Genomic DNA, 27,515 nt, shown 5'->3' on the forward strand with positions numbered 1-27,515 from the left:
AGTCATTGACTGCTCTGGTTGGTGTTTTATCAAAACTTCTTTTGAACACCCCGGCAACCTTAAGGGAAGGTTTTTTATGTCGACTACACTTTTCTAAATCATTATATAAATCTTTATAAATTAATACTGAATGGAAAAGGCAGAATAAAATCACAATCACTCAAAACAGCATCCTGTTTCTTTTCGGCCCCGATGATGGGAAAAAATTAAAAAATTAATATTTATAAAGATTTATAAATGATTTCATAGTTAATAGTTTATCAGGTTAGTAAAAGGCATATAAAGGGTATTTCACATAATGTGTTCGCATGGCGTTTGGGCATAGGCCATGGATTCCTGTCGTCAGCAGAGATACTCAGACCGGGAGCTGTCGCTCTTATAGGTCATCTGGGAGTCGATGCTCGACCTGGAGCACAGGAGCATCCGCTCTGAGTCATTAGTCGGTCTCCTTGCCCAAAGCTCTGTTGGGTGCGTGTTTAAAGTCCGCTGTTTCATTGAGATTGTCTCAAACTTCACATAGCTCTCTTTCTCAAGCTCCTCTTCATCCAGACCTGTGCTGTGTCCCTTACAGTACAGAGCGAGAATCTTGTAGAGCAACAGTGCAATGAGAGGCAAAACCAGAGCACAGGCAATGCCGCTAATGATGACAAACAGCTGGTTCTGCCCACCGTCCTCCATATTGTCCAGTGTGTAGAAGTCAACACATGGATCTTTTCCAGCAGCGCTACCTTTGGCTACGAGGCAAACCGAGTACCTCATTCCAGATGAAAGTCCCTCTAGGAGCACTTTCCCACTGCCAGCATTAGTCTCCAGCGTCCTTTTGATGTCATCCTCACCATAAGGTGAGTATACCACCGTGAGTGGGGCATCATTAGGTAGCCCGTCTTTTGTCCAGAGCAAAACTGCAGTGTCCGCTGTTTCTTCTACAATCTTTACGTCCTTGACAGACTTTGAGGCATCGCTTTTCTTGCTCTTTTCATCTGCTGCAAGCTTTCTTCCATTTCCTCCCTGCTGGATCTTTCCTTGTTTGGGCGGGCCTTTCTGCACGCTAGTGCTGGGGCTAGTTTGCGGTCTTTTAGGGACAGCAGATAGTGTTGATGTTCTAGGGAGAGCTGTGGACACGATGGTGGGTGAGTTGGGAGTATCCGTTGGGTAAGCAGGTGTTGTGTCTTGGCTGGTTGGTCCAGTTACGATGCTAGGTCTCAGTGGAGGGATAGTGGTACTAGTGGTACCAGCAACTGAGAGAGAAATGGTGGCCTCTGCGCCACCAGCAACATTCTTTGCTTTGCAACTGTAGTTCCCGGCATCTTTGTAAGATATTCCATGCACGCTCATGATGGACCATCTGATGCCGTCCCCAGGTGACTCCTGGACTGTAGAGCGGAACAAGAACATAAACGTCAACATGGATCAAGTCTGAGCGACTCTTGGACTGCTTGCATGTTTTCAAATTGAATATGACCTTGTGGCACTAGCACTACGTACAAGTCAATGACAATCTACACACACTTTCAAAAGCTTCCTTATTATTTATACCTGTGCTGTTGACTTGAGAGCCATCTGACTTTGCCCAGACTAGAGTTGGTGTTGGCATCCCTGTGGCATCACATCGCAGCAGAACATTACTGCCCAAAGGAGACGTGATCTTGGTTGCCGAAGTCATGACTGATGGTTTTACACAATTGTCAAGTTCAGCACGCTGAAAGAGCACACCAGCCAGGTTCTCAGGCCCACTGCAGGTCAGGAACAGGTCCATCAGAACCACTGGTGTGTCGCTCATTTTGGAAAGTTCAATCAGCTTGGAGATTTTACAGTCACAGAACCAGGGATTGTCTTGGAGGCCTGAAGATGAAAAGATGAGATGAATTAGGGTCGTTGGTTGATTGATAGTTTCACACCATCTATTTACATGCTCTTTTACTCTAAAACATTTGTGTTGATCATAATGAATAGAGGATACAGACGGCAATGTAACAGTGAAGTGGCAAGACCAATGACTGATTAACTACTTTTCAAACTGTTGGGATGATTATGGTGCTATGAAATGGTTTTAGGAGTAAACCCTATTAAGAAATGAATCACAGTTGCCAAGTCTGCTTTATACAAGTCTCGATTTCTCGACATGGATGCACGACTGTAGGAAGTCAAAGCAAATCATACATCAAAGTTATCCATATTTGTCAACCGCCTCTGAATTTAGCTCTCTGTCTGCTTTGAAAATTCTCGCAGTTTTAGGCATAATCACAATGATATTCACAGGCTGTGGAAGTGAACCTGTCGTATGAACTCCCTTACAACTTGCTGTAAACACCTGCTGCACACAATAGGTAAGCACATGTACTGGTGAGTAATAAAGCCCATTAACCAGATTAGTTTGTCTTAACAGTTGCAAAGCACCTAAGCTGCCACTGGCCTTCCTGTGGTTTGTGTCAACACACCGTTTAAATTAGAAACTAACCGCTATTTATCGATGCGTCAAAAGGAAGCAGTTGTATTGTTCAACGCAGTTTTTTTTTTTACAAACTAAGAAAATAAGTTGTCAGTGAAATTATTGTTTTAAGATCAAATCACATTTTAATGTTTGCTCTTTAAAATGCATTTATCTTTAATTTAGTTACGATAGTTGTCAATTAATTAAAAACAGTGTAGGTGAGACCTTCTCTCATAATACTAACAGGAAATGGTTTAAGGCGAGATGAGCTGCTGTCTGTGTGTGGACTGTTTTTTTCCTACGGCCTAATCCTTTTTCTCCTTCAGGTGCACACAGCCAGTCTTTTGGCATGGATAAGCTAGCTTATGTAGCCTATTAACAAGATCCCTCCCACTGTCCCTGCAACACAGATACAGTGAGCAAACTTCCCTTCCCATGCTATGCTAGGCTGAAAATGACACATACAGTATTAAAATAACTGTTAAAGTGGACGTGAGTAAGGTTTTCAGTGCTCCTACACATATAACAGTGACAGACTTCCTGTATTTGAGTAAAACCTTTCAGACCCACTCTGCTTTAAAACAAATTCTCATCTGCATGTGTTCTCCCTCCTGGCCCCTCCCTAGACTGTTTGTTAGCAATGGAGGGCAGTGCTATAAGCAGGTGGCCATTGGTCTGAGATATTTCTGTGACAAATGGCCAAACCCGTGTAGTGAGGCCAAAAACAAAGAAAAATCAAATCAGATGACACACTGAGTCTTTGATTCTTAAGGAAGCTATTGTTTCTGGGAGTTGTTGCAGCTCCTAATAAATGACTTCTATGAGAATCCAAACATTTATACTCACATATCCACTCATAATTGCCAAAGCTGTGGATGCATCAAATGAGGGATCACTACTCTGTTTACACAACGTCTATAAACCAACTCACTAAACTGTAGAAACCCTGTAACATTTATTTAGGACTAAACCTTTAAATACAAATTTCTTCCATTTTTGAACAGCAGTTGTCAGTGCAAGTTCGCTTTTGGTTTCCAAAAGGCAGTAAATCCACCCTATTTGAATTAGCGAATAGAAAGTAATCTTGGAAAAGATTGGACAGTTATTCAATTATTTACCATCACAATCACTGGCCAAATGTCCTACTCTGGCTAAAGTAAAAGAAAAGCAGTCAGTCTACAATGCAGTGAAACTGGTTGTCTATATTAAACATCCAAAGCAGCAGGCAGCCAATGCACAGCGTTTATGAATACCTGGAGGAAACCCACACAAGTACACAGAGAACATTCAAAATCCACACAGAAAGGCACCAGGATTCGGACCGAGGACCGTCTTACTGTGAGGCAGCTAATCACTGCACCACTGTACAGTTAAATGTCCTATTGTTTCATGTAGTTTGTTCTTTGATAAAGTTGCTTGGTCACATTGGCTGCTGAACTTCTGGAGACACTGGCTTGGCAGTGTGTTAAATATTGGACTGTTAATTAGCACAATAAATTGATAATGTAAATTAAGCGCCATGTTTGTCACTACTTACAATAAACCCATCTAAATGTGTCCTGGCAGTTACTCACAGGTCAGGTTTGCATCAACCAGATGTCTGGCTGGATTAACTTGTGATGGAAAGAAGTTCGTAAGGTAATTACAAATAACCCCAAAAGTGTCCTGGCATGGCCCGATTATCCTCTAACACCAAGCCAGACACAACCTTTTATTCTTACCTAACACAACTTTCTGGGAGGCATTAGTAGAAATGGGTGCTTCATTGAAGGGGGGCCAGATATCCATGAGATCAGAGGGTAGGGTGGCCAGCTTGTTGCTGGATAGATCCAAGTATGTAATATTGAGGAGGTAGGGTATCGCCTCAATGGGAACATTAGTGAGTCTGTTGTTGTGTAGATCCAGTGTCCTCAGTCTGGGCATCTCTTTCAGAGACTCCCAAGGGAATACGGAGATCATATTTCCATCCAGCCTCAGCTCGTGAAGCACTTTGAGATTGTAGAAACTTCCAGTATCCACAGAGGTTATGGAGTTATAAGTAATCCAAAGGTACCGTAGGTCCACCAGGTAGTAAAAAGCTTCTGTTGGGATTCGCCGTACAGCAGTTTTCTCCACACGAAGTTTGACCGTATCCACGGGGACGTTGACGGGTATATCAGACATGTCCGGATCATTGCAGAGCACAGATCTGAGGATGAAAGATACATGAGTGAAATAGTTTCAGTATAACCAATGGCCAGATAAAAACTGTTTTACAAAATGGTAATTAACAGCTGAACCCTTTTTCCAATAGCAGCTGATGTCAGCAAATGAGTATTTTAGATGAATGACTGGTTTATGAGGTATAAATATCTGTTCATCTATCCATCAGTCCATCAAGACTCCCCACTGTGTTGTGGGATGCTTTTTCTGACCTGACTGTGGTGCATCTATAGGGCTGTTCCCAGATGCCAAGGTCAAGGCTAATCACTATAATCATAAATGGCGAGATAATCATGTGGATTGACATCTGCGACAGGATTATAGTCACACATAATAAACAATGTACAAGATAACCACTGAGTTTAATAGCTTTCAATAAAAGTGTTTAATTAACATGACATGAGTAGTTTATAGCTTTTAGCTTTCGGTGGCTATAAATCTTTTCTCACGATGATGTCAATATTCCTATAACAGAATATGTGTAATCTTCAGTAGTATCACCGCTGCCACAGCCACATTTTCCCTGTTTTACAGCTGACACATCCAGCTGTTCTCGGCTGGCTGACTTGTTAGTGAAAATCTGGTTATAGAAACCAAACTGGCCCAAAGAATTCGGGATAATATTTGCTTAAATGCAGCTATTCAGCATTGTCTCACCTTTATGTTACACTCGTCAACATGATGGACTAATTTTGTCGCCCATAGGTGACTGCTTTGTCAAGAAGGGCTCAGCGCTCATAAAACTGATTATGCATGTGGCCATTAGGTCTCCCTCAGGGATAAATGGATTGGTACGCTGCCAGGAAATGTAGATTATGTCAATACAGGTCAGCACAACCTGTACTAATTGTATCGTGGTGTAATTTGATATATTTACCTTTAGCTTCACCTTACATGTACTGTATAGACTTTAGCATACTGAGTTGGTAAGATCTTGATTTCCCTTTTATTAATATGAGTTTTCCTTCATTTTCTACATTTACAGTACAGTGGATCTTCATTTGTAGGTAATAGTTGCTCCCAACTTGACATGTACAGTGAATATAAGGAGGAAGTGCATCCTCAAGACTTAATATGAATCACACACCATGTGGTCTGAATGTTGTGCTCATTAAAACAGGCTGTCATTGCCTCTGAATGCTGTTTTAAAAAGCTGTTTCACAAACATAGTTCAAGACTGCACTGAGGTGAATGTCCTTAATCAGGTCATCTTCTCTATAAGGTGTAGAGAAGATGACCTGATTAAGTCAACCTTTCAATTAAAGGTTTTATAAATGCCATGAAATTGTATTGCAGGTGTGTGTGTGTGTGTGTGTGAATGAGAGCTCAATTAAAATACAGTTTACCTGGTCCCGGCTCCGTCGGTTCGTCCGTGGAAGACACAGGTGCACTGGGACGGACAGAAGGGGTGAGCCATGTGGAGGCAGCATAGGAATACATGCACGTAGAGAAGTCGATGCATGATTTCACCCACAGTTCTCACATTGAGAAGAGATCAGGAAAAAAAGACATCCGGATTCATTGAGGGCCCGAAGAATTACTCCTCCAATAAAAACAAATGGAGAATAATGAAAAGAGCTTTCAAAGTCCATAGGAGACAACGGTACGCAGGCTGAGGATCTAATTACAGTACAGGTGAGCTGTTAGATTGACTGGGAGGGGGGAGGGGGGCGGATTAGTGGAGGATTTCTCTGGTTTGACAGGGTCACGGAAGCTAGGCCGCGGGGCAGGACTAGTCGTTTGGACACGTGCTAATCAGCTAATTCTGGTGAGGATTCCCCTCATGTGATCGAGCCCATCGCTGTTAATCCACTCTGTTGCCTGCTTCACCAGTGCTTTTTCAAATCTAACTCCCAGGCGTTGCTGAAAGTTCATGCTCTCGACTATGTTGGATTAATTGTTGGACACATTGGATAGCTCTAAAAAATAATAATAGAAATAAATCACACTATCTAAACACCTTTCCTCTTTAATACTAGGCACATGTTTGGCACATTGTTGTCAACAGGCCCTCTAAAGTGAGCAGACTGAGGATTTAAGGTGCTTTTTCTGCAGTTGTAGTCCAACATAAAGTCCCTCTGACTTTCAAGACCTTCCTTTAAATGTTAAATGTATTATTGAGCTGGAGGCCATATGTAAGATGTGTGAGCGAGTTCTGTCTGGCACTGAGGTGCAAAGTGTAATCTTGTATGTGATTTATTACCTGGCTGGGTGGACCAGTGGCTTAGGACAGGGGGCCAAACTCAACATGCCTGCTGCTGACAGCTCCACAGCAGTGGACACTTTCATATCTCTGCACACAGCTTGTGCTCCCAGATATTTTCTTTTCTTGATTTGACTTAAGTGTTGTTAAAGTATTTTCTACTTGGAATTTATTATGCTCATAGATGACAGTGCACATGTTGTCTTGCATTTAAAACACCGCCATTAAGATTCAATGTGAATGTAAACTAAAAGGTATTCAGAGTGTGCAAACTTCCTCTAGTGTTAGGCTCCTCCAGCCTGATGGCATTGCCAGTGACATCATTCCCATCATTTACATTTTAATTGTAAAGTGATTGTATAAACAAAACTTTGGGATTTCGCCTCAGTCTTCATTTATGTTCTCAGGTCAATTTCAAAGTGATTAATATTAATAACATAAAAGTGAGAGTGCCTCATAGTTTTACTCATTCAGATATAATCCTGTAAATTTGACTATTCAATCCTAATTTTTGGCTGTAAACTATTTCATTGGAGGACCAAGAGGAGAGGGAGACATCTAGTGGTGAGAGGTTGTTACTGAGTGCACTTCCTTCTGATAAACATACATTTTCTTTCTTCTCTAAAAATATTAATCCATCTCTTGACCTGCTTGTACATATTTCACGAACCATCTAACAGTCGATATTAGCTCACACAGGAGCTATTTAAAATCCTACAACACTACCAGGAGGACAAAGGACACAAGAGACATGAAGTATTTATTAACAAGTACACAAGTGAATTTTATTAATGCAAGCAAATTTGATCATACAGGTCAAATAAGCCACTTCAAGCTGTTGGCACATGAATGTACAAAACAGATTCAATTTAAAGCCTGCTACTAAGCATTCGTAGTGAAAATACAAAAGACTAATACGAGGAGGAAGCTGAAAGCATTTTTTCGGATCGTTACAGAGTAAGCAATGTTGGTACAAGTAGTAGTTTTAAGACATGGTTGAGAGCTCATCACAAACTAAATAGACACAACTCAAAGACTACAGTCTCTAATATCAGTAGCATAACGCGGTAAGCGTGGGAGGTTTAGTACTGCACATATAAACAAAGGGTTGATCCAGCAAGACAGTCAGAAGTGTAAAAATAAAGAAGTGAAATAAAGTAACTTTTGAGTCAATAAGACTATATTAATGCATGTCCATGCCACGAAAAACATCTAACTTCACAGTCTTTACTAACAGTACAGTTATCCAACTTTGAGTTGAACACCAATGCGCTTACATCTAGAGAGAGCACAGAAATGGTCAAATAAGTGCATGAAAGTAGCTTTTGGAAAATACTGACAAAACAAAATTTGCCAGGTAATGAACTGACAGGCCACCGTTGTTGTCGTATGGCATCAGGGTGTGTAAGCAATACAGTTACTGTCATGAACAAAAATGACTGTGACACACACTTTTCTCACATCTGATAAATCCACCGAGGAAGTGCCATCACACCAACAAGGTTACGGTTTGGGTTGAGACTGACTGATGCAGAGTGGATGACCCACAGTGAACTCTTGTCCTTAAATGTTAGTGCTTAACATATAGGTATGATTTGATATATCAGTATATACAGTGCAGAGTTCTGCAAATAAACAGGAGTTTAGTATTTATAAAGTCCCACTTTTAAGAAATTAATAAAAAGGGGTTATGAAAGCATGTTTGCATGTGCTTTTGTAGCTTGTGATTCAAAGACAATGGAACCATTCACAGTCCTAAAATACATTGAATTGGCAAAGATTATAATAAAATAACCCATAATTTATTTTTTAATCTACGAATCACGTCTTTGATATCTCTCAAAGTCTTTGTCGCCTGTTTAACAGGCTTGGCACGTCTAGCAAATATTTGTTTCACTCTACTGATTTGGTATTTATTATCGTGCTGTCTCGCTATTGTATAACTTCAACTAGAAAAAACAGATTGAATTACTTTCACGTGAAAGTGGTTTTAATCCCTGGGAATACTGGTATGACAAAAGGCTTACGATGCTTCATGGTTGCATTGTGAGATTTTTAAAATATTTTCAAAACTAACCACCCGTTCACATACAGTACATAGTTCTTGAACATGAAATCTCCAGACACACGACATGAGAAATGTGCTTGAAAACCCTTTTAAGCCCCTGTTGACCTTCTCAGAAATAAGCAAAACAATAAATTATGCATGAGAGCAAAATGACACGTAGCATCATATAGAAATAAAACAAATTAAAACAATCATACGAAAATTATTCAAAGTAAAAAAAATAAAATGCTGAAATACTACTGCTACCTCTGATTCTACAAACTACACTAGAACTACTATCAGCACTAAACAAGTTGTTTCAAGAATAATATAAATGTCATAATGATAATCATAACACCATCCATGAGAGAGGTAAAGGGGCTTTTTTTTTTCATCTGAAATGCTGTTTGTGACTGAGGAGGTTTGTGTGAAGTCCCCACCCCCCCCCAGACCACATTGTCATATGACGCACCAGTGACATCAGCAGTGGCGAGGGCCCTAGGCGCCATCCGCCCCCCCTCGGGAGGGGATGGTAGATAGAGACAGATAGAAAGACAGAAGAGAGAGAGAGACAGGGAGAGAGGCCGGAGTGGCAGGGCCAGGCCTCACGCTGGTCTTTATGTGTAGGCGTTGAGACGCTCCTTGGAGCGAGTGGAGTGGATGTCATGAAGCTCCTGCTCCTCCTTCGACTTGATGTCCTCGTACTTCTGCATCCGGCAGGCGTCCTTCACGTAGGCCCAGTTGGCAGACAGCACCATCAAGTAGTGGATCTGTGGGTGGTGGAAAATTATTAAGCGTGACACCGATACAAAGCAAATTTTAAAAATCACACAAGATCAACTATCTATGATTTGTAGGGCTGCAAGTAACGATTATTTTCATTGCTGATTGCTCTGTAGAAGGTTTTTTCGAGTAATCGATTAGATTTTTGGTGTATAGATTGTCAGAATACGGTGAAAAATGTTTCCCAAATCCCAAGACGATGTCCTCAGATGTCTTGTTTAGTCCACAACCCAAAGATATTAAATGATGTCATAGAGGAGTAAAGAAAACAGGATATATTCACATTTAAGAAACTGAAATCTTTTCTTAAAAACATACTTCTAATTAATCCCTGACAAAATAGTTGACAATTAATTTAATAGAAAAGGTTCATCCAAGATAACTTAAATATAAATATAATGTAGACATTATCATTAGTTTCACAGGTTTAAATCTTTTGTGGATAAAATGTACTTAAATGTAAATTTCAAAAGCAATGAGTAGCTTGTTTCTGTAAAGTGGCCGTTTTAAATGAATGAAGACGTTTCTAGTGGTCCAGCAGGTGGCAGCATAATGCTAAGTGTAGTTTGGGACTTGCGTTGCCATGGCAGCTAAGGTTATAATGAAGGTATTGTGCTAAAATGACTGAAGTTGTAACATGGCTTCTCTTTTCACAAGGAATGACGGTTTCATAGCTGCACTGCTCTGTGACTCTGACATGCAGATAAAACAGTTCAGTGACTGAAATCAATTATTTATTTTAGTTTTTTTTTCTGCATTGGATTCTTTTTTAGCCCCGATTGTGTTTGGCTTTGAAGTTTTTTTTTTGTTTTTTTGAGGGCAGCTTATCTGGATGCGTCAGTGTATCTGTTGTGATTGATTTTCTCTGCAAACAGCTCGAAAAAACATCGAGTACATGGTGAAAAGAGTCCTTCCACAATTTGCAACATCATCCCCGACTAGCAGACACTTTGTTTCTGAGAAAATGGCTTCTCACAAATTACCGGGTGATGTTTGCAACAATCTCTGAGCCTTTCTTCTCCCTGTTTCCATGACAACGACATGACATGCCTGGCGCCTCAGACGCAGGGAGGGAGACAAACCCTTCCTTTTTCACTGCGCCAAAATGCCTTCTCTCCCATCCACAGCTATTCTCTCACAGGCAAACACAACACAGCTGAAGCACCAGCCACAACAAAACATTGCTGTTTACCCAGACACAGTATTTTCCCCACAGTTGGCTGTATTTCCCCCCAAAAAAGGCTTAAGTCCTATCACTGCAGAGCAAAATCTGTCCTTTATGAAGAATATGAGATACCGCACTAATCTGATCTGCATTTAAAGATACATGCCACAGTTGATTTTGAAGATTTTTTCGCTATGTTTTGACTTTTCATCCCTTGAGAGACGGAGGTGCACGTCTTGCTGTTGTCTCACCATTGCAATAACAGCAGCTCCCGCTCCAGCGAGGGCGCAGATGAACAGGTGGAAAGTCATGTCCAGCTGTAGCAAAAACAAATCACAGCACATGTTACTCCTCAAGGCTCCGGGGACATCTCCTCAACATCCAGTTCATTTCTCTATAAATCTATAAACCCACGTGAGTATGAACAGTTTTGTCAATTCCTCTGAATAACTTATTCTCTACATGTTTGGTTCAATATTTGTGAAATCATGGAAATTAAATATTGGTTATATTGTGTTTTAGGGTCCCTTTTGAATTTTGCATGTGATCAATGATTACAGCATTTATTGTTGTTCTTTGCAGTCGATGTAGATTCTGTTTACATGGTGATACTCAGGTTATTCACTTCATTCACAGCAGTGCTACTATAAGTGACCATCACACTGTAAACTGACAAGGAGACAGATCATGTGAGGCTGTCTGGTGCACGGAGCACGTATGGACCGCTTCTGAAGCAGCATGTCGTGTGTGCGTGTGTTTGTTGTGTCATCGTGCCGTGTGGCGAGCAGCATGAGATCTTTACGATGAGTATTGATTGTTCAGCATTTCCAAATGTCCCAACCGTCCTGCTGCTCGCATTCAGAGCGGCAAACTTCTCACAATCCTGTTTCTAATCCTTGTATGATTTACACTGAAAACACATCTATCATACATGTATTGATCTACGGCAATTATTCATTTATTTATTAGATACTCAGATGCTTTGACCTTACCTCAGTGGATTCACACATCTTGTAGAATTTCTCTGATCCGGCACACACTGTTTTTGCCTCATTAATTGGCACAAGACCTGAAATAAAAGTGATTTACTTGAGAGAGTAGCGTGTATGTAAAGTAGTGTCGTGCAAAGTGCAAAAGTGCCAAAGGTTCGACAATTATAATACAGACTACATGTACACAATTTCCTCACACAGGCAGAGTACAGGCCTCTAATATGATGGTGGCAGCACAAATGGTTGTTGACACTGAGGCAGTATAAGTAGCTGCCGGTGGCTAATGGACTGAAAGAGGTGGCGCTAATTAAAAATAATGAGACAGTCATTTAAGCTACTGATGCTGATGGACCTTTATCCCAGCTTAACATAGAGTTATTCTGGATCATTAAAGTTACCAGGACAGTAATCTGAAGAGAAACAGGGAGTCAAATATATCGTAAACGTGAAAATGGTGAACATCACCTTCAAACTGGGTCGTTTACAGTATTACATTCCTGAAGTGGCTCATTGAATAAATTTGTTTCCCTTTATATGCCACAAAAATGGTATCAAACAAATTAAGTGTGAAATAAATAATAGATTATCAGATGTGCAGTAGAAGATCTGCTTTGTGTTCGGTTTTAGGCAATAATTTAATTTAACTCACCGTCGGTTATCTATAACCTTAATAGTTTCATTATCAGTCCAGAGTTATAAGGTGATGATTGAACAGAAACAGACTAGGGGCTATACTTAAGCTAAGCCAGCTGAGTTTAAATTGTATATTCTGCTAGGTAAGGTAGAAACAAGCAAACGTTACAACAAGATAAATGCAGCAACAGTCCAACATGTGAGACGTGTTGGACAGTGGGATCTGTGTGGGGGGTGGGTGAAGAAACGGAGAGCGTTCTTACCATACTGGCGTGGGTCCAGGCAGAGTGTGGCCCCCTCCAGCACCGTTGCGTTTTGGCAAATATTCCAGATGTTGAAGTAGATAAAGACCGGCAGGGAGGTGAAAGCAGTCACTCCAAGCCAAGCCAGCATGAAGATGTATGTCAGCATGATGAACTGCAGGAGCAACAGAGGAACGCAGATCAGTCAGGTACTGTGTAATTCAAAATTCACCATAATCAATGTAAGATTAAACGTTCTCCATTCTCAAGTTTAATGACTACAAGTTAAGACTGTTTTCTTTCTTGTGATGCACTTCCAGTACTTTGTGTTTTGTTCGCTATGGAAGGACACGCGGGTCCTGAGGGAACCTGTGACCTTTCAGGTTACAGTTTTTTCCCCAGCCACCACTTTACCATCTCCGCCAACCAGTCTCATTTCAGTTTGGATATTTCCATGGGCACGGGATTAGCATACAGTGACTTAATGACCCCAATGACCACAAATACCACAGCATAGCTCATTTCCTTCGCCTCCCTGTGGAGCTTCAGATTTGCTAAGCAATTATATCCCAGAGATAATCTTGTTAGGATTGCTGCAGGCTGCTTTGCTCCGTGTGAGAGTGCTCCAAATTTTTTTATTGTAGCGACGGCAGTGTAATAGAATTATTTTGATAGATGTTTTTAATGTTATTTAGGGGGGGCTTGTGGTATTTGAGATTTATTTTTTAAGATCATCTACACACAACACGTTCAAATCCACAAATCATTTAGTGTACTGAAGAATTACAAGAGGTTTTGCTGGCTGATTAGTAACACTTGCTGAATTCCTAAAAATCAGCTGTAATAATCCATAATAGTTGACATAATATCTTGCATTTTTCTGTTTGCTGTTGAAAACATCTGGCGGCGTCAGGCTTAATGTGACAGTAATTGTTTAAAAACCAATACAAATGCAGCCGGTCACATAGCAAGAGAAGTGACTGCCACCATGTCCATAGAAAACCTTCACCTACTCAACCTTTGACAGAAACTCACTGAAACGTGACATTTAGACAATTTGATTACCAGTTTGCGATTCTGGAAAAGTGCTTACACATATACAGCAGTAGATTTTCTAATATCAATGAACAAAATCTAAACTAAAATGTGATTCCCACCCAAGCGCTGACACAGCGTCCGCAGGTGGTGATCTTGAAGTCTCCATACAGATCTTTGATGGCTCCGCTTGTGAAGAAGCCCTCCACCATCAGCAGGATGCCGTAGACGAAGAAAGCCGAAGCGATGCCGTAGATCACATACTTGATAATGTCAATCCTGGAGAATGAACAGAAAACCAATGAAAACATCCACAACAACACGACGTTAAACTTTGTTCTCGGAAATACATTTACATTAAATTGCTTGTGTAGATTTGATTGTTATCAAGTAATGTTGTTTTCTTCTTTTCCCTGAGTAATGTAGATAACACAGATTAAGTATTGATCCAAGGCAAAAATCTAATCAATCTGGTGACGCAGCACAGTGTGGGAAATGTAGGCTGTGTCGTAAGGCATATACTGAAGCATATGTTACCTTAGGTGGATGAAGAATGTGTACGTGTATCAGCAATCGGCCAAAATCAGTTGCAAAAATATCATCATATGGGGTATCGACAAAAATCCAATATTATGCATCCCTAGTTTTTCCCCATTGTGAGTATGCAAAGAGCCAGTTCTTCCGGGTCATTAATATTTCCTTCATGAATTCAGCAACTGTTAAATCCAGTGTGATCCTTTTTCTACTCACATGGTGAAGACGTCCAGAGCATCCACAGGGCTCCGCACCACCTCGAAGTAGTTCTGGAGGATGGTGACGGTGCCGGACAGGGCCTCATGTCCGCAGCCGCAGAACAGAGCCACACCCGCGTACAGCAAGATGGTGGCTATAAGGGACGGGTACGGGATCCCACCCAGGCATTTGATGCAGCACTCAAGGCATCCTGAAACACACATACATGGATTTGTCAACAAAGAAAAAGACAGTTAATCTTCTTAAAGGAAAAATCCAGTGGAAATCCTCGAGTGGAGAATTTCTACGTTGCTGAAATTTAAATAATTCAACTAAACTTTGCCAACGGGCGAAAGCATTTGCATGTGGTGTACTGTACTGTACTGCCATTTATTTTGGGAGAATCTCAAACATTCAAAGCACAGTTGGGAGGCAGTCATGCATGCAGACACGCATGGTGGAACAAAACCCAACAACTTGACAAAGCCGGACTACAGTACTCATCTCTCCCGGTTAAATGGCGCTTACTCCTTTTCCATTGAGTGTGGGAGCATTTAAAGCAACAAACTGGAGTGAGAGGTTTTAATGGCCACTTCCACTTTATCTATGCAGTAATCTGACCTCACATTTTCCCCGTGTCCGTGCAGCATATTCGTTCTGTCAGCTGTTCAGCCCTACAGAGGATGCTGACATTTTATTCAGCACTAAAAACTCGGCCGGAGCTTTTACATAGTGATCCTGACCTTTAACCCCATTCTTCTCCCCGGCTTCCCGTCCCCCGGGGCCCTTAAGGTGACTAATCACTGCTCTGCTCCAACTTCAATCTCCTGTCGTAGAGATCGCTCTCAGAGAAGCTGAGTCTGTAAACACTCACACACAAATGTGTCTGTATGAGTCGCCTAGATTTATGAGACTCCCTCTTGTGCTTGTGTGTGAGTGTGTGTGTGTGTGTGTGTGTGTGTGTGTGTGTGTGTGTCTGTGTGTGTGTGTGAGTACTGAGTCAGTCATTTCTCAGAGTCACAACTACAGAAGTGGAATTCATGTCCTTTGGAAGCCCAGAACAAAACCGGACTTTATAGGGTTTTGCAGTGCATTGCAGTATTTTCACAGCCCGGCTCATTGTGAGTCAATTTGTAACTCTTCGCCTCGACCTGTGTTACAGCGTACAGCTGCTTCCTTTGCATAATTGTCCAAATCAATACACGCTGACTTACAAATGTAATACCATGTTCACAGAAACAGAATACTCCTCTTGATCAGCTGCATCGCTATTGTGTCCCAGAAGTTAATTCATCCGCAGTCACACTGCCGTGCTCGTCCACAGAAGAGACTCCTCGACAGCACAGTCTGTTTTCATTTTCAGTTGTAGAGACGATAAAAGATTTGACGATTGTTCATCTCGGATGTTTTTAGCACCATCTCTTTTATTGTTATCGTGCTTTCTTCACCTGTGTTACAAAGCAAATATCCTCCCTCCTCCTCCTCCTCCTCGTCCTCCTCCTCCTCCTCCTCAACTCTCTGCCTCCGACTCTGATCCAAACCTGAGTGGAATACCAAGTAGCTGGTCCGCCTGCTGGGCTGTGCTGAGCTCTCAGACGCTTGGTGCATCTCCGACCCTCACCCCGACTGGCCTAGATTATCTGCATCCTTGCTGATGTAATCCAGCGGCAGGCTGTGGAAGGTCTATCCTGCCTTTCTGCTTTATTTTTAACCTCTTTCGTCCAGAAAAGATATTATGAGAATGTACGCTAAAAAACAGCTTTTCACACTCAGGCTCCACCCAGGGAAGCTACAGCTTTAAGACATATACACATATACACAATGACAAAGTCATGAGGTTGTCGCTGTCTGTCGGACCTGCTTCTGCTCACTGTTTGAAGCCTCTGTGGTTTAAACAGGAGGCTCGTCTGGGTAGGTGTGTTTTCTGCAGGGCTGCTGTGATGCCGACTGTTTGCTGGTATTTCTCCATCACGCCCACTTCCCAGGGACATCAAATTCAGGAGACACCTCACCTTTGTCAGATGCTGACAGTGCCATCTGACGTCCACTGCCAGGTGGTTTCACACCCATTCACACCTCGATTCATGGGAGCTTGTAAACACTGCGGTAGGTTTACACGGCTGGAGCTCTGCCAGTGAACTGATGCAGCTCAGGATGAGTCGGGAAACAACTTCAATTCTATAACTTAAGTTCAAGTGGGATTAGTGAAGTTTTGATAGTCGTAACTTTAAATGGAAATATTAATCCCACTGTCAAAATATCCAATGTCAAACAATTCACTACATTGTTATTGTATCATTAAGTTTTGATATCTTGACTCGCCTCATCAGCACATTTTGTCAGCTGTTTTGCAGAATACTTTTGGACATTTTCCATCAAACAATGAGAATTTAACCGGATGATTCTTATAAATTATGAGTGTTATTCAGCAATGGATGTCTTTAATTGTCTTAATTAGAAATACACTATCTTTTGCTTATGTCTGAGATATAAGAAAGTGATTCTGTCACCACTCTTTCCCTCAGACTCATCTCCAGTTACCGTATCCTGTAAGAATGGGGCAGAAACAGGACTTATTGATGCATCAGTCTTTAGTGACAGGAGGAGAGGAGATCAGTCACAGTTACCCTCCGAGCTCAGGGTCAGTGGGCCTATTAAAGCCAGAGTGACGGATCAAACTGTCCGGTCGTATAACAGTATAACATCTTTAAAAAAGAACAGGATTTAACCTGTTCGTTCAGTGAAGTTTGGTCTTTAATGTCAGATCAGGCTTCTGTATGCTGAAGTAAGAAAAGCTGACAGAAATCTTTCAGGACTTTTTCTTTGACCCACCGATGAGACATGCAGGGTGGATTTGGTGCTGTAGATGTTTGGAGCCCCGTTCTTAACATGAAGGCAGATGAGCAGTAATATAAATGATTTATGTCACGGCCTCAATCAAGGTTTGTTACCTCTGCATTATTTACATCTGTGCACAGAGATCAAACCAACTGGAGCGGGCAGCTTCATTTTAAATGTATTTTACTTGCAGCTCCAATCAAATCAAGTCGGGAGTCATTACCGCTCAATACAGCTTGAATTTTGATAGTTTGCAAGTCGCAACACAATAATGTCATCTAAGTGCCTTGACTGTGTTGTTTCCATGGAAACCCGTGAAAGAAGAAGTTACAGGGTAGGGTGGGAGCTTCAGTGAGCGGCTGTAACAAGAGTGATGTTTTATTGATTGCCTGCTTTTAATTTTATGGAGGGGAAACTCCTCTGAGCTGAGTACAGTGCACGTGTCAGACTTTAGGCCTGAGGGGAAAATCTGGCCCAGCGCATCATTTTATGTGGCCCATGAGAACTTTTCTATGCTGTTAGGAAAGTCCACAAACTACACTTCTCAGAATGCATCTCAGTTTAGTTATCTGCACACTGAAGGCTGCTGCTAGATGTAAGCAGACGTCAGTAGATGCCCTCTGATTAACATAAAGCTGACTGGTTGTAGCTCGTAGCATTAACAAGGAGCAGCTACATTAAGAAAAGTTGGTGTGGAAGGAAGGAAATTTGATGAAAGATTGGAAAGAAAATACATGTAAGTACTTGAATGTCGACAAGCCAATACGTCGTCTTTGTAAGGAGGCAGTGGTGCCAAAGGAATACAATGTACACAGGCACTTTAACGCCTAACACTGAGTCGTGTACGCTCACCTTAGCCACCAAGAAAAGCATCAAAAAGTCTTTAAATCAAAAGGCAACCTGTTTTCTGCGCAGCAGCTGTGAAAACCAGCTTTATTGTGGCTGAAGCAGTCGCCTGATCGTCAAAGTGTTTTTCAGAAGTTGTGTGAACGAGTGTGCCCTGACGACAAACAGGCTTTTCAATGTCAGCTTATCGAGAAACACTATCACAGCCAGAGTCAGGGAGCTCGCAGAAGATCTGATGACACAGCTGGCTGAAGAGGCGAGCGGTTATCTGCTGCTGTCATTAGCTGGCGGTGAAAGAGTCTCCACCACTGATACGGTGCAGTAAGAGCAGTGAGGGCAGATTATTGCATTTTATTCATTATTAATATTTAATTCATTAAGTTAACACTAAAGCCAATAAAAACTGTGTAATATTATAATAAGTAGATCAATTTAAATAGTCTGATATTTATAACCGGCCCTTTGAGGGAAACAATAATGCTGATGTGACCTGGGATGAAATTGAGTTTGACAGCCCTGCGAGTAAAGAGAGGTTTAATGGTAAAGAGCTAAATTAAATGATCATTGTAATTTTCCTAATGACTGACAAAGTGTTAAAATCACTCCTGAATGGATGAATTAGTCGAGAGTGGATGTTAATGTAAGTGTAACACTCAGTCGAGGCTTCAGCATCATCTCGTCTTGACTTGACTGATGCTACGATTGCTTAACAAAGATTGTGATCCAGCGTTTGTTTGATTTATTTCCCAACCTCTCTGTCCTCACTGCATCCAACACACCGTCCTCTCATACATGCACGTCCTCTCATTTCCTCTCTGTGACTCTCCACTGATCTTAAGTGACTGCAGATGGAGCTGGTGAAAAATGGCGAGTGGTGGTGCGAACTGACTCGCAGAGCTACTGGATGCTTGATCCATAATTTAGAAGCGGCGCAGCGCAGCAGAGCACAAGCCTCTCACATTCATTATTCATGCTCTCTGCTTAGCCCAACATTACCTGTGATGAAAATAAAAGATCCCCTGCTTGATGAGGAGTTGTAAGTATTTGAATTGATCTTGCTCACAGGTGTACCGCTGCTCGTCTTCTGAATACAGACAGACAGACAGACAGACAGACAGACAGACAGCACGTCTGGTTGGGAACTCGGCCTAATTGGCTGGATAAAGTGATTTAAACGGACCAGAGGAAGCGATGATGAAGATGTTTGCTCCTTACTTGGACAAGCAGAAGGCAATATGGATAATCTAGTGTTTTGGTTATTTCACATTATTGTTGTCACGGCAGAACAGGCAAACTGCTCACGATCACTGCTTTAATTATTAACATTATAGGCTGGAGGCGAAGCTTATAGGGTTAAACATCCTTAGAAAAATAGATGATGAGTAGCACATTTAAATGCTTTTAGTTCTGTATGAGTCTCTGAGGGTCGAAGCAAATGAGGATGTTCTTCCCACTGAGCGTTAATCAAATAAATGTCACTTGCCAAAATTGAAACTCTGGCAACACGAGGATTAGTCTAATGAATTCTGAACAAAAGAGACCGTGGTGAGGGTTTTAGATATTTTATCCTCTACACAAAAAAGCCTCTGTTAAAAACAAAGAAAAAAAAAAAAAGTGAAGCCTACATGACCCCAAACACTGCGGTCCAATCAACAGAAGGCGTCTCCCTAATACAAAGAGAAAGGATGACCCCCTCCCAAGGCCCCTCCCACCTCCTACTTCTCCTCCATCTGTTAGTGTCATATCCGACAGGCAAAAGGACACACACACACACACACACACACACACACACACACACACACTGACCTAGTCAAGACTCACACGAGGGATGAGGTTATCCTTAAATAATGCTTGAAGCTAAATGACGTGTTTCAAAGAGAAAATGACTTTAACATCCGGGAGACAGTTGAGGTTAATTAATGAGGGATTTTCTGCCCTTTTAAAGGCACTAACGAGTCAGATATTGTTCCTTCATATTGATAATTAAAGTATTATAATACTTTTCTGGCGGTTTTCTATCCCTTTATTAGTTTCCTTATGCCAAGACTTGTATTTTTTCTGGTTTACGGGCTCACAGTAGGTCTGATCTAGTGCAAAGTGACTGAAGCGGTCAATATACTCAGTACCTCGCTTATTGGATTTTGTTCACCTGCCTGGATCTGTTTACAGGAGAAAACACAGCATGTATTTGACTCCTACTCCTCCTGCTAGATTTACCTTAAAAAGTTTATTTCACTCACTGACGCTGCTGTTAAACTGACAGCATAAATACTCTGCATGTAGCCTTAATGATCGTTAACGAGTGCATGATTGCACTTACAAAATACGGCTGTTGGTTTGAAGACTTTCTGTCTTTTCTGAGTGTTTCTCGGTCTTATTAACAGCTGTGTGTTCAATTTAACTGAACTTTATCAGTGTGAGGAAATAACCCACTAAACTCAAAACTTAAAAATCCTTCTTTGTTTATCATTTGGGTCAAGGCACCGGACAAAGTGAGCGAGACAAAGAGAAAGAAAGTGAACCAGGTGATATTTACACCAGTATAATATTTGCTGTGAACACCTGCCCTCCTGAGATTGTTTACTCTTTAGGGTTAGGAATGTAGTGATATTAAACTGCTCAGCTTGTGAATGAAAAACATCACTCCTGAGTCGTGTAGAAAACTTTTTGAGCCAAAGTGATCTTTACCATTTCAGCTTCGTTTGCAAAGAAGTTTTGCAGTCGTAATTAAAGCCTATTTAGACGTCTGATATATCTGAAATATCTAATATATCCTTCTTGTTCTATTCACGTTTGTTTTTGTCTTTATTTGGCTGTTTTATCCTGAAGACGTGTTTTTCTTTTGCTAATTTGACAGAAATATTCTCTCCCTAGAATGATCATAAAAGTGCTTATTTCACAGTCAACAGATTATCCAATCATCAAAGTAACATTAGGCTGATTTTGAATAATTGCTTTTTAAAGATGATGCTGGCCTGTAATGACTGCACGTCTTTGTTGGTGTTTCCATAATTAAAATAGCTCTTTTCTGTTTGAAGTCGTGCAGGAATGTTGTGCAGTTACAGCCACAGAGAAAATTAATAAGATTCTGTGTTAGAGGAGGAAATGAACAAAATTAAATCAAGAGGGTGACGGAGAAGGAGAGTGATAATCTAATTTTGTGTCTGGCGAATGCTGATTTCACTTGCACCACAAGACATCCAATCAGACTCCATTTTTGCGCATTCAGTTAGCAGTTATTAGTTCCTTGTTACCAGAGGAGTTTTGTATGGGGGTGGGGTGGCAGAGAGCCTGGTCCTAGAGAGAGAGAGAGACAGCGATAGAAAGAGAAAGAGGGAGAGAGAGACCTCAGTGGGGGGATGGTGTGTCTGTGTCAGTCTGAGAGTAATGGGCGTATACGAGTCTCGTTGCTTTCCTATATTTAATGTGCAGCCCCCCCTTCCCCCTGAAGCGAGCAGGTTTTTTTCAGCTCCTGCACGCCCCCCCCATCTCCTCTGCGCATGTTTAATCAACCAGTATGGTTGCCATGTCAACCGCAGCGCAAAATCTGAGAATAGACCGGGTACTTCAGAGCCGTGACCCACTTACTGTATGTCAACAAATTCAGTGGGACAATAGTGAATGAGACACATTACACAGATAACCCCTCTGGGCAGAGAGGACGTTACAGGCCAGGTCCAAAAGCTCAGCTCCCGATTTCCTCTCTTTCTTTCTTTCTTTCTTTCTTTCTCTCTCACGTAGAGATGGAAGAGTCTGAGCAGGACTGCGTGACAGCTGAGCAGGGACGTGTCTTTTGTTTGTGCCAAGTTCACTCCAGGAACTGAGGAACAAATGTCAGAAACTCGGGCGAAGAGACGAGGGCTGTTCGTGTACTTTCAGTTTGCACAGTTAGAGCGAGCCGCTGGGTGAAAAGAGCTTCGATGTCTTGATCTCCAACATTAGAGGCAGCTAGCACCGAGGGGTGTCGGGATTTAAATCACAGCTTCTCAATAATAGAACTTAATAACAGCCTGTCTTCAGATATATGCCTGAATGTGACAGCAACCTGTACAGTTGGATTACATCTTAAATCCAAATACATTTTCTTATGAAAAGCCCCAGTATTTAGACTCTTTAATATACTTGAACTACAGTTTGAAATGCTCTGCAACTTTGAAATAAGCCTAAACAACAAGGTATGCATAATGTATTCCTAGTTTTGATACTGTACAACAACCACTACATCATCATTGCAAGGACTGTTCTCAAAATTACATCATCATGTTGTGAGCACCTGCCATCCCTTATCTAAAACATCTATACTCAGTGTCAGTTCTGCCAGAACAATAAGAAAACCCTGGCAAGTTCTCCACCAGCAGCTCCAACACATTGCAGAAGAACAATTGGTGGAACTCCCTCGACTTCTTCTGGGCCGAGGCAGCTCAGGATCCAGAACAATGAGCGAGAGCCGGGTTATGTACTGCAGCAGGACCAGAGCTCGCTGAGCACTGACACTGCACTCTGAGCTGAAGCTAATACTTCACAGTGGTATAGCTTCAGAGACTAAACTGAAGCCACCATGGGACACAGAACTCTGAACTGAAATGTATGCTGATGTATTTTTTTTTTTTTTAGGGATAGCAGCTCTTTAAGGCGAGAAGACCAACTCCATTAAAGGGCTAGAACGCTCTTTAATATGCTCCTACTCTGCAATAAAGGAATATAGTCAGAAATGTAATACAAATGAATAATTTCTTTAAAAATAATCAATTATATGTCCTATAAATGTGTGTTTAAAGAGTTACGTGTGACCATGTAAACTTCCAAACCATCAGTCTAACCACAGCAGCCACATTCAAAGCAGCTTCTTCTGATTCAATGCAGATTTGCCGTTTATAACAAGAGCTTTAAATTCACAATGCATGAAACTCAGCAAACCATTAAAAAACATACAGCAAAGTACAGTCTGATGATTGTGCATTGCATTGTGTCTGCTGTGTATGCCATGTCATTTGGCAGAAATCTCAGGTGTTTTATTTAGATTGACAAAAAATATCAATGAGCTTCTCATCATGTAACAGCGCGCCAAGTCAGTATCCTGATCAAACCGATCGAGCAGAAGGACAGGCGGTGCCTTGCAGAGTGGATTCTTGGCTCAGGAAATGCTAACAGGTGTGCCTTTGTCAGTTTTTCCATTCTGTGAACTATCCCCCAGAATGCAGTTTGGTTTATTTTTAAAAAAGCAACCCGTCAAATGTTCATTTGCAGAACTTCCCTGCAAAAACTTCAATCGTTTCAGCTCATGTGTTCACATTAGTGAAACCTGCTTTTTCAACCGTGGGACGTTGGTTTGCTTCCCTGTCGCTGACGGCCCCCCGAGGCACATAGTGTGCACTGCTACATTTGGCTAGCAGCTGAAGTGAAGAGCGCCCACCTGGTGCATCTGACTCATAATCTGAGATTTGCAGCCTCAGAAGAGGAAGACAGAAGGACATTAACGTGCTGTGAGTGCACTCATTGACACCTACATGTCTTTTGTGTTGGAAGTGCCTGTTTGCTGTTTATTTGGGTGAAGCATCGGCCTATTTCATTATCACCAACAAAATTATAGGCCTATTAAAATGTGACAGCGGCATATGTTTCTAGTAGTAAATATAGTAGCTCGTTTACAATAAAAGCTCCTATAAATCTCAACACAGTGGCCCTCTCACAGGTAAACAATGTTGCGTGACATTCATAAGCTTTTAAAACTGTCATGGCCGGACAGAGACGTCGTTATAGTGCTCGTGTTTTAGAGAACTTTTGCTGTGAGCAGTTTTCGCTTGAATGTTCATTGTTTCTGCCCAAACTCTGATGTGGCCTCTGATGGACTGTAGCTTGCTTTTGGCCAACATCACAGCACAGAGGCCACTTTGGCTTTCTCATGCAATCCTTGACAATTTATTATTTGTTCAGTTTTCATCACTTGGTCCTTGTGTGTGATTTCAGCGCTGAACTTTCTGGTTGCAGCTGTAACTTTTCCTGGATGTGATGCATATATACACAGTATTATAGGCATTAAATCAAAGTGACATGAAACCAAACCTGACAGGGTGACCATGCTTCATTAGAGCAATCATTTCAATCATCTGTCTTCAATAACCAGTAAAGGAGCTGACACTTTTCAAGTCAGTCATTTGATAAAAGACCCACATGGTTAGGTGACCAGTGAGCCCCGCTACCTTCTTCTAACATACGTCTCACATCCTGTCACGCTTTATCAACCAGCAAATCTACTGAATGTTCTGCCGTGATCGTGTTGCAGCCTGGTGATAGATGGGAACCTGTTTGTAAATCCTGAAGAAATACATTTTTATGACACCACTGGTCACAGACTGCATTTTATGTTTGCACGAAGGTAAAAACAGAGTTACAACTGTCGGATTAACTTTTAAAGCGTCTCACTGTGTCATGTGTAGTGAACCCTGAGCTTTAAGCTGGCCTCGACACTTTGAATTGGTTCAAGTTTCACTTAGCAGTCAGAAAAAGCATCTGTTATCCAAACATTACTAGTAACGGTTAGCACACAGTGTAACGCAGTTTTTTAACAAACTCTTTGAATTGTGGGAACAGTGTTATAACACAGCGAACATCAGCCATAATGTGGATAATGTGGACAATTCTTTACCCCTGAATGCATCTTACATTTTATCATGAAGCTCTTTAAGCTCCAGTTCATCTTTTCTGACCATCAGAGTTTATCAAGTGACAGAAAAACAGTTACATCATCTACGTTTATCTTTTTCATCTTTGAAATGACTTGTGCCAATCAACTCTGACTGACTGGCACTGATTTTTACAGTCTTTTATATCTTCTCAAGAAAAGGTTTGACAACAAGCCAATTTTAGCCAACAGAGCTTTGCAGTATGTGAATTCACACAAATGAATTACAGTCTTTACAAACCTCAGCTTGGCCCAAATCAATGGACGTGCCATACAGAGATGCATGCACAGCTTGCATGGCTGCATCTTTCAGTTGGCTGAGCATTCGTGTTAGTGGCCAAGGCTGACAGATTTTGCTTTCTGGACAGCAATGCCTGAGTACACACCTAGTAATGGCGACTGAGAAGTATTGGATAGAAATCAGTTAGGCTGGCGGAGCATATGCCAAACATTACAGATGGTCACGGGGACAGCAGCGTCATCGAGGATCCGAAAACAGAGTCTCTCCTCAGGTACTGGATGTGCATCAGTGACATGTAGTCAGACATCACTCTCTCACCATAGTGGATCATACTCCCTGTATTCTCCCAATCCCTGTCACTCCCCCTCGATCTCTCTCACCCCTCGCTGTGTCTTCATCTACTCAGTGTCTGTCTGTCTGTCGCTCCCTCTCCCACATTCTCAGACACACTGAACTATTCCTGCGTTACTGAAATGTCATCAGTGGGAGAAGAGAGAGAATAGATAATGACTACACTTGGCCACTGCCATGGCAACTGTTTGGGCTCCTGTGTGTGTGTGTGTGTGTGTGTGTGTGTGTGTGTGTGTGTGTGTGTGCAGTGAGGGGAGGAGGAGGGGGGTAGAAACACAAACATTTGAAGTCATGTCTGTCACATGAGGTAAATCTGAGGCAGAGACAAAGGTGTGTTCTTCTCTACAGGACATCAGTATGATGCTTCTGGATAATTTCAGGATTTCCTCAGAGGAGCACATTGAGTCAAGATGTTGCAGTCCTCCTGTAAACACACATGCTCGCTCTCTCTCTCTCTCTCTCTCTCTCTTGCCTTTGCAACCACACTGAATCATGCATGCAGAGAAAAGCTGCTTGTGTGATTATAAATAGTGATTCCACTTTGCACAAAGCAAACACTGCCCCCCTCCTACATGAACGACGGCATCCCTCTGTTCCTGCACCGAGTCTGCACCGAGTGTCGCAAAGCTGCGCTGCGCTGCGCTGCGCGCTACACTGTCTGGGTATCTGGACACAAAGGAGCGGACGTGAACGCTGATGGATTCATGAGTTCTGGACGCTTTGGGTTCGGCTCCTCACTCTCCGTGTTTCCCTCTCAGCCATCACGACAGGCGTGAAAGCCTCATCAAGCAGACAAAGACGGTCCAGCCCTCGCTGAGGCGGTTCACACCCCTCTGACTGCCCAAACAGCACATACAGACGTGCACCCTTCAGCGGAGCGCTGACACTCACATGGACAAAGGAATTAGCACAAACAGCTGCTCCTCTATTCAGAAAGGGAAAGGCTAACATCTCTGCAGAGGCACAGCTGATCTGATAAAGAGTCTGTGTCAAACATGCAAAGAAACACTTCCTTACCCTTCTGGGTCTGCCCCTCGTCCATGTCTTCTTCCATCGTGCTGGTTCTGATTTTACAGCAACAAGATAATAAAAAAATGTGGTTGCAGGTTCAAAACCTTATTTGTTTTAATGTGTAGTCCACAGAGCACTTCCACTTCCCTCTCTCTCTCTCTCTCCTCTCTCTCTCTTCAGGTCCCTACTGCGCGCGGAGATTGGCTGTCAGCTGTGGTTTCTGTCAAGCGTCCGGGCGATGCGAGCGGATCACTGAGTCTTTGTGGTGCTGTCCATCGCGAGCTGCTGTGGCAAGTGCTGAAAAACCTCCCTGGTTCCCGGTGGAGGAGGAGGAGGAGGGGAGCAGGGGGGCTGTATGGAGCAGAGGGTGGTCTCTCTGTTGGGCAGGAGAGCGCATGTGTGACGGGAGGAGGGAGGGGACGTGCAGCTGAAGTGGCAGGTGGAGGAAACATGGAGAATTAAGACAGAAGAGAAAGTGAGGAGATGATCCAGACCTTCAGACTGGTTCATGTTCAGACAGGGGTGTTCTCCAGTGTGTGGCGGGGTCACCATTTCTTACCAGGCTCACCCTGAACACCCCTGTCTCTCAGACAGAATGGTTAGGCCCGTCGTCGTCCCCCCCCTGCACTGACTCTACTGCATTTACTCAACCTCTCCTTAAATAAGGGAGGAGGTGGGGGGGACATCTGATTTCAAAATGGGATTCTCCTAATCTTATTAGTCATACAGATTCAATTATGCATCACCAAGGAGGTGTCACTGGGTTCTTATCATGTGAATGCAAACTGTATGTGCAGACAGTCTGCACGGTGCTCACAGTGACTGATTTCAAGATTTAAACTCTTGGATTATTTGGTCTCCCATGGGGTTAAAGTTTTACAGTTTATGGTTTTATGAAATTCTTTGGACAACCGAGGCATTGCTGCTCCTCCAAATTCTCCCCCGATATTTAATTTTAGGTGAAACACATTTAGTCATCTGTTAATTGCCTGAGAGTGTTTTGACACTGTAAAAGAAGACTTCTAGCAAGGTTGTGCAAAAGTCGTGAGTAGCGAGCACTGCAGCAATACACATGCATCAA

At 42.1% G+C, this 27,515-nt stretch overlaps 2 protein-coding genes across 2 annotated transcripts; both read right to left on the minus strand.

The window, feature by feature from the left end:
- Positions 1-342: 342 nt before the first annotated feature.
- lrit3a (info leucine-rich repeat, immunoglobulin-like and transmembrane domains 3a) lies at positions 343-6,095 on the minus strand (the record flags this gene model as incomplete). Its single annotated transcript, XM_084352322.1, has 4 exons — positions 343-1,373; positions 1,537-1,842; positions 4,153-4,619; positions 5,980-6,095. The coding sequence occupies 4 exons, from the start codon at positions 6,093-6,095 to the stop codon at positions 343-345; spliced, it is 1,920 nt and encodes a 639-aa protein (XP_084208448.1).
- Positions 6,096-7,593: 1,498 nt separating this feature from the next.
- On the minus strand, positions 7,594-26,882 carry gpm6aa (glycoprotein M6Aa). Its single transcript, XM_084353603.1, has 7 exons — positions 26,441-26,882; positions 14,484-14,676; positions 13,856-14,012; positions 12,720-12,873; positions 11,824-11,900; positions 11,083-11,148; positions 7,594-9,653 (listed from the first exon to the last, which is right to left on the minus strand). Exons 1-7 carry the CDS (start codon positions 26,475-26,477, stop codon positions 9,501-9,503), a joined length of 837 nt encoding a protein of 278 aa, XP_084209729.1. The 5' UTR covers positions 26,478-26,882; the 3' UTR covers positions 7,594-9,500.
- Positions 26,883-27,515: the final 633 nt, after the last annotated feature.

Source organism: Pagrus pagrus, assembly GCF_965226575.1.
Source record: "Pagrus pagrus genome assembly, chromosome: 5".
Taxonomy (NCBI): Eukaryota; Metazoa; Chordata; class Actinopteri; order Spariformes; family Sparidae; genus Pagrus; species Pagrus pagrus.

Coding starts and splice junctions, on each gene's coding strand:
- gpm6aa (XM_084353603.1), bottom strand. CDS start 26,477: ATGGAAGAAGACATGGACGAGGGGCAGACCCAGAAGG. Junction 14,013..14,483: donor GCTCTGGACGTCTTCACCAT/GTGAGTAGAAAA, acceptor TTCATTCTCCAG/GATTGACATTATCAAGTATG. Junction 9,654..11,082: donor GAGCTGCTGTTATTGCAATG/GTGAGACAACAG, acceptor CACCACCCACAG/ATCCACTACTTGATGGTGCT.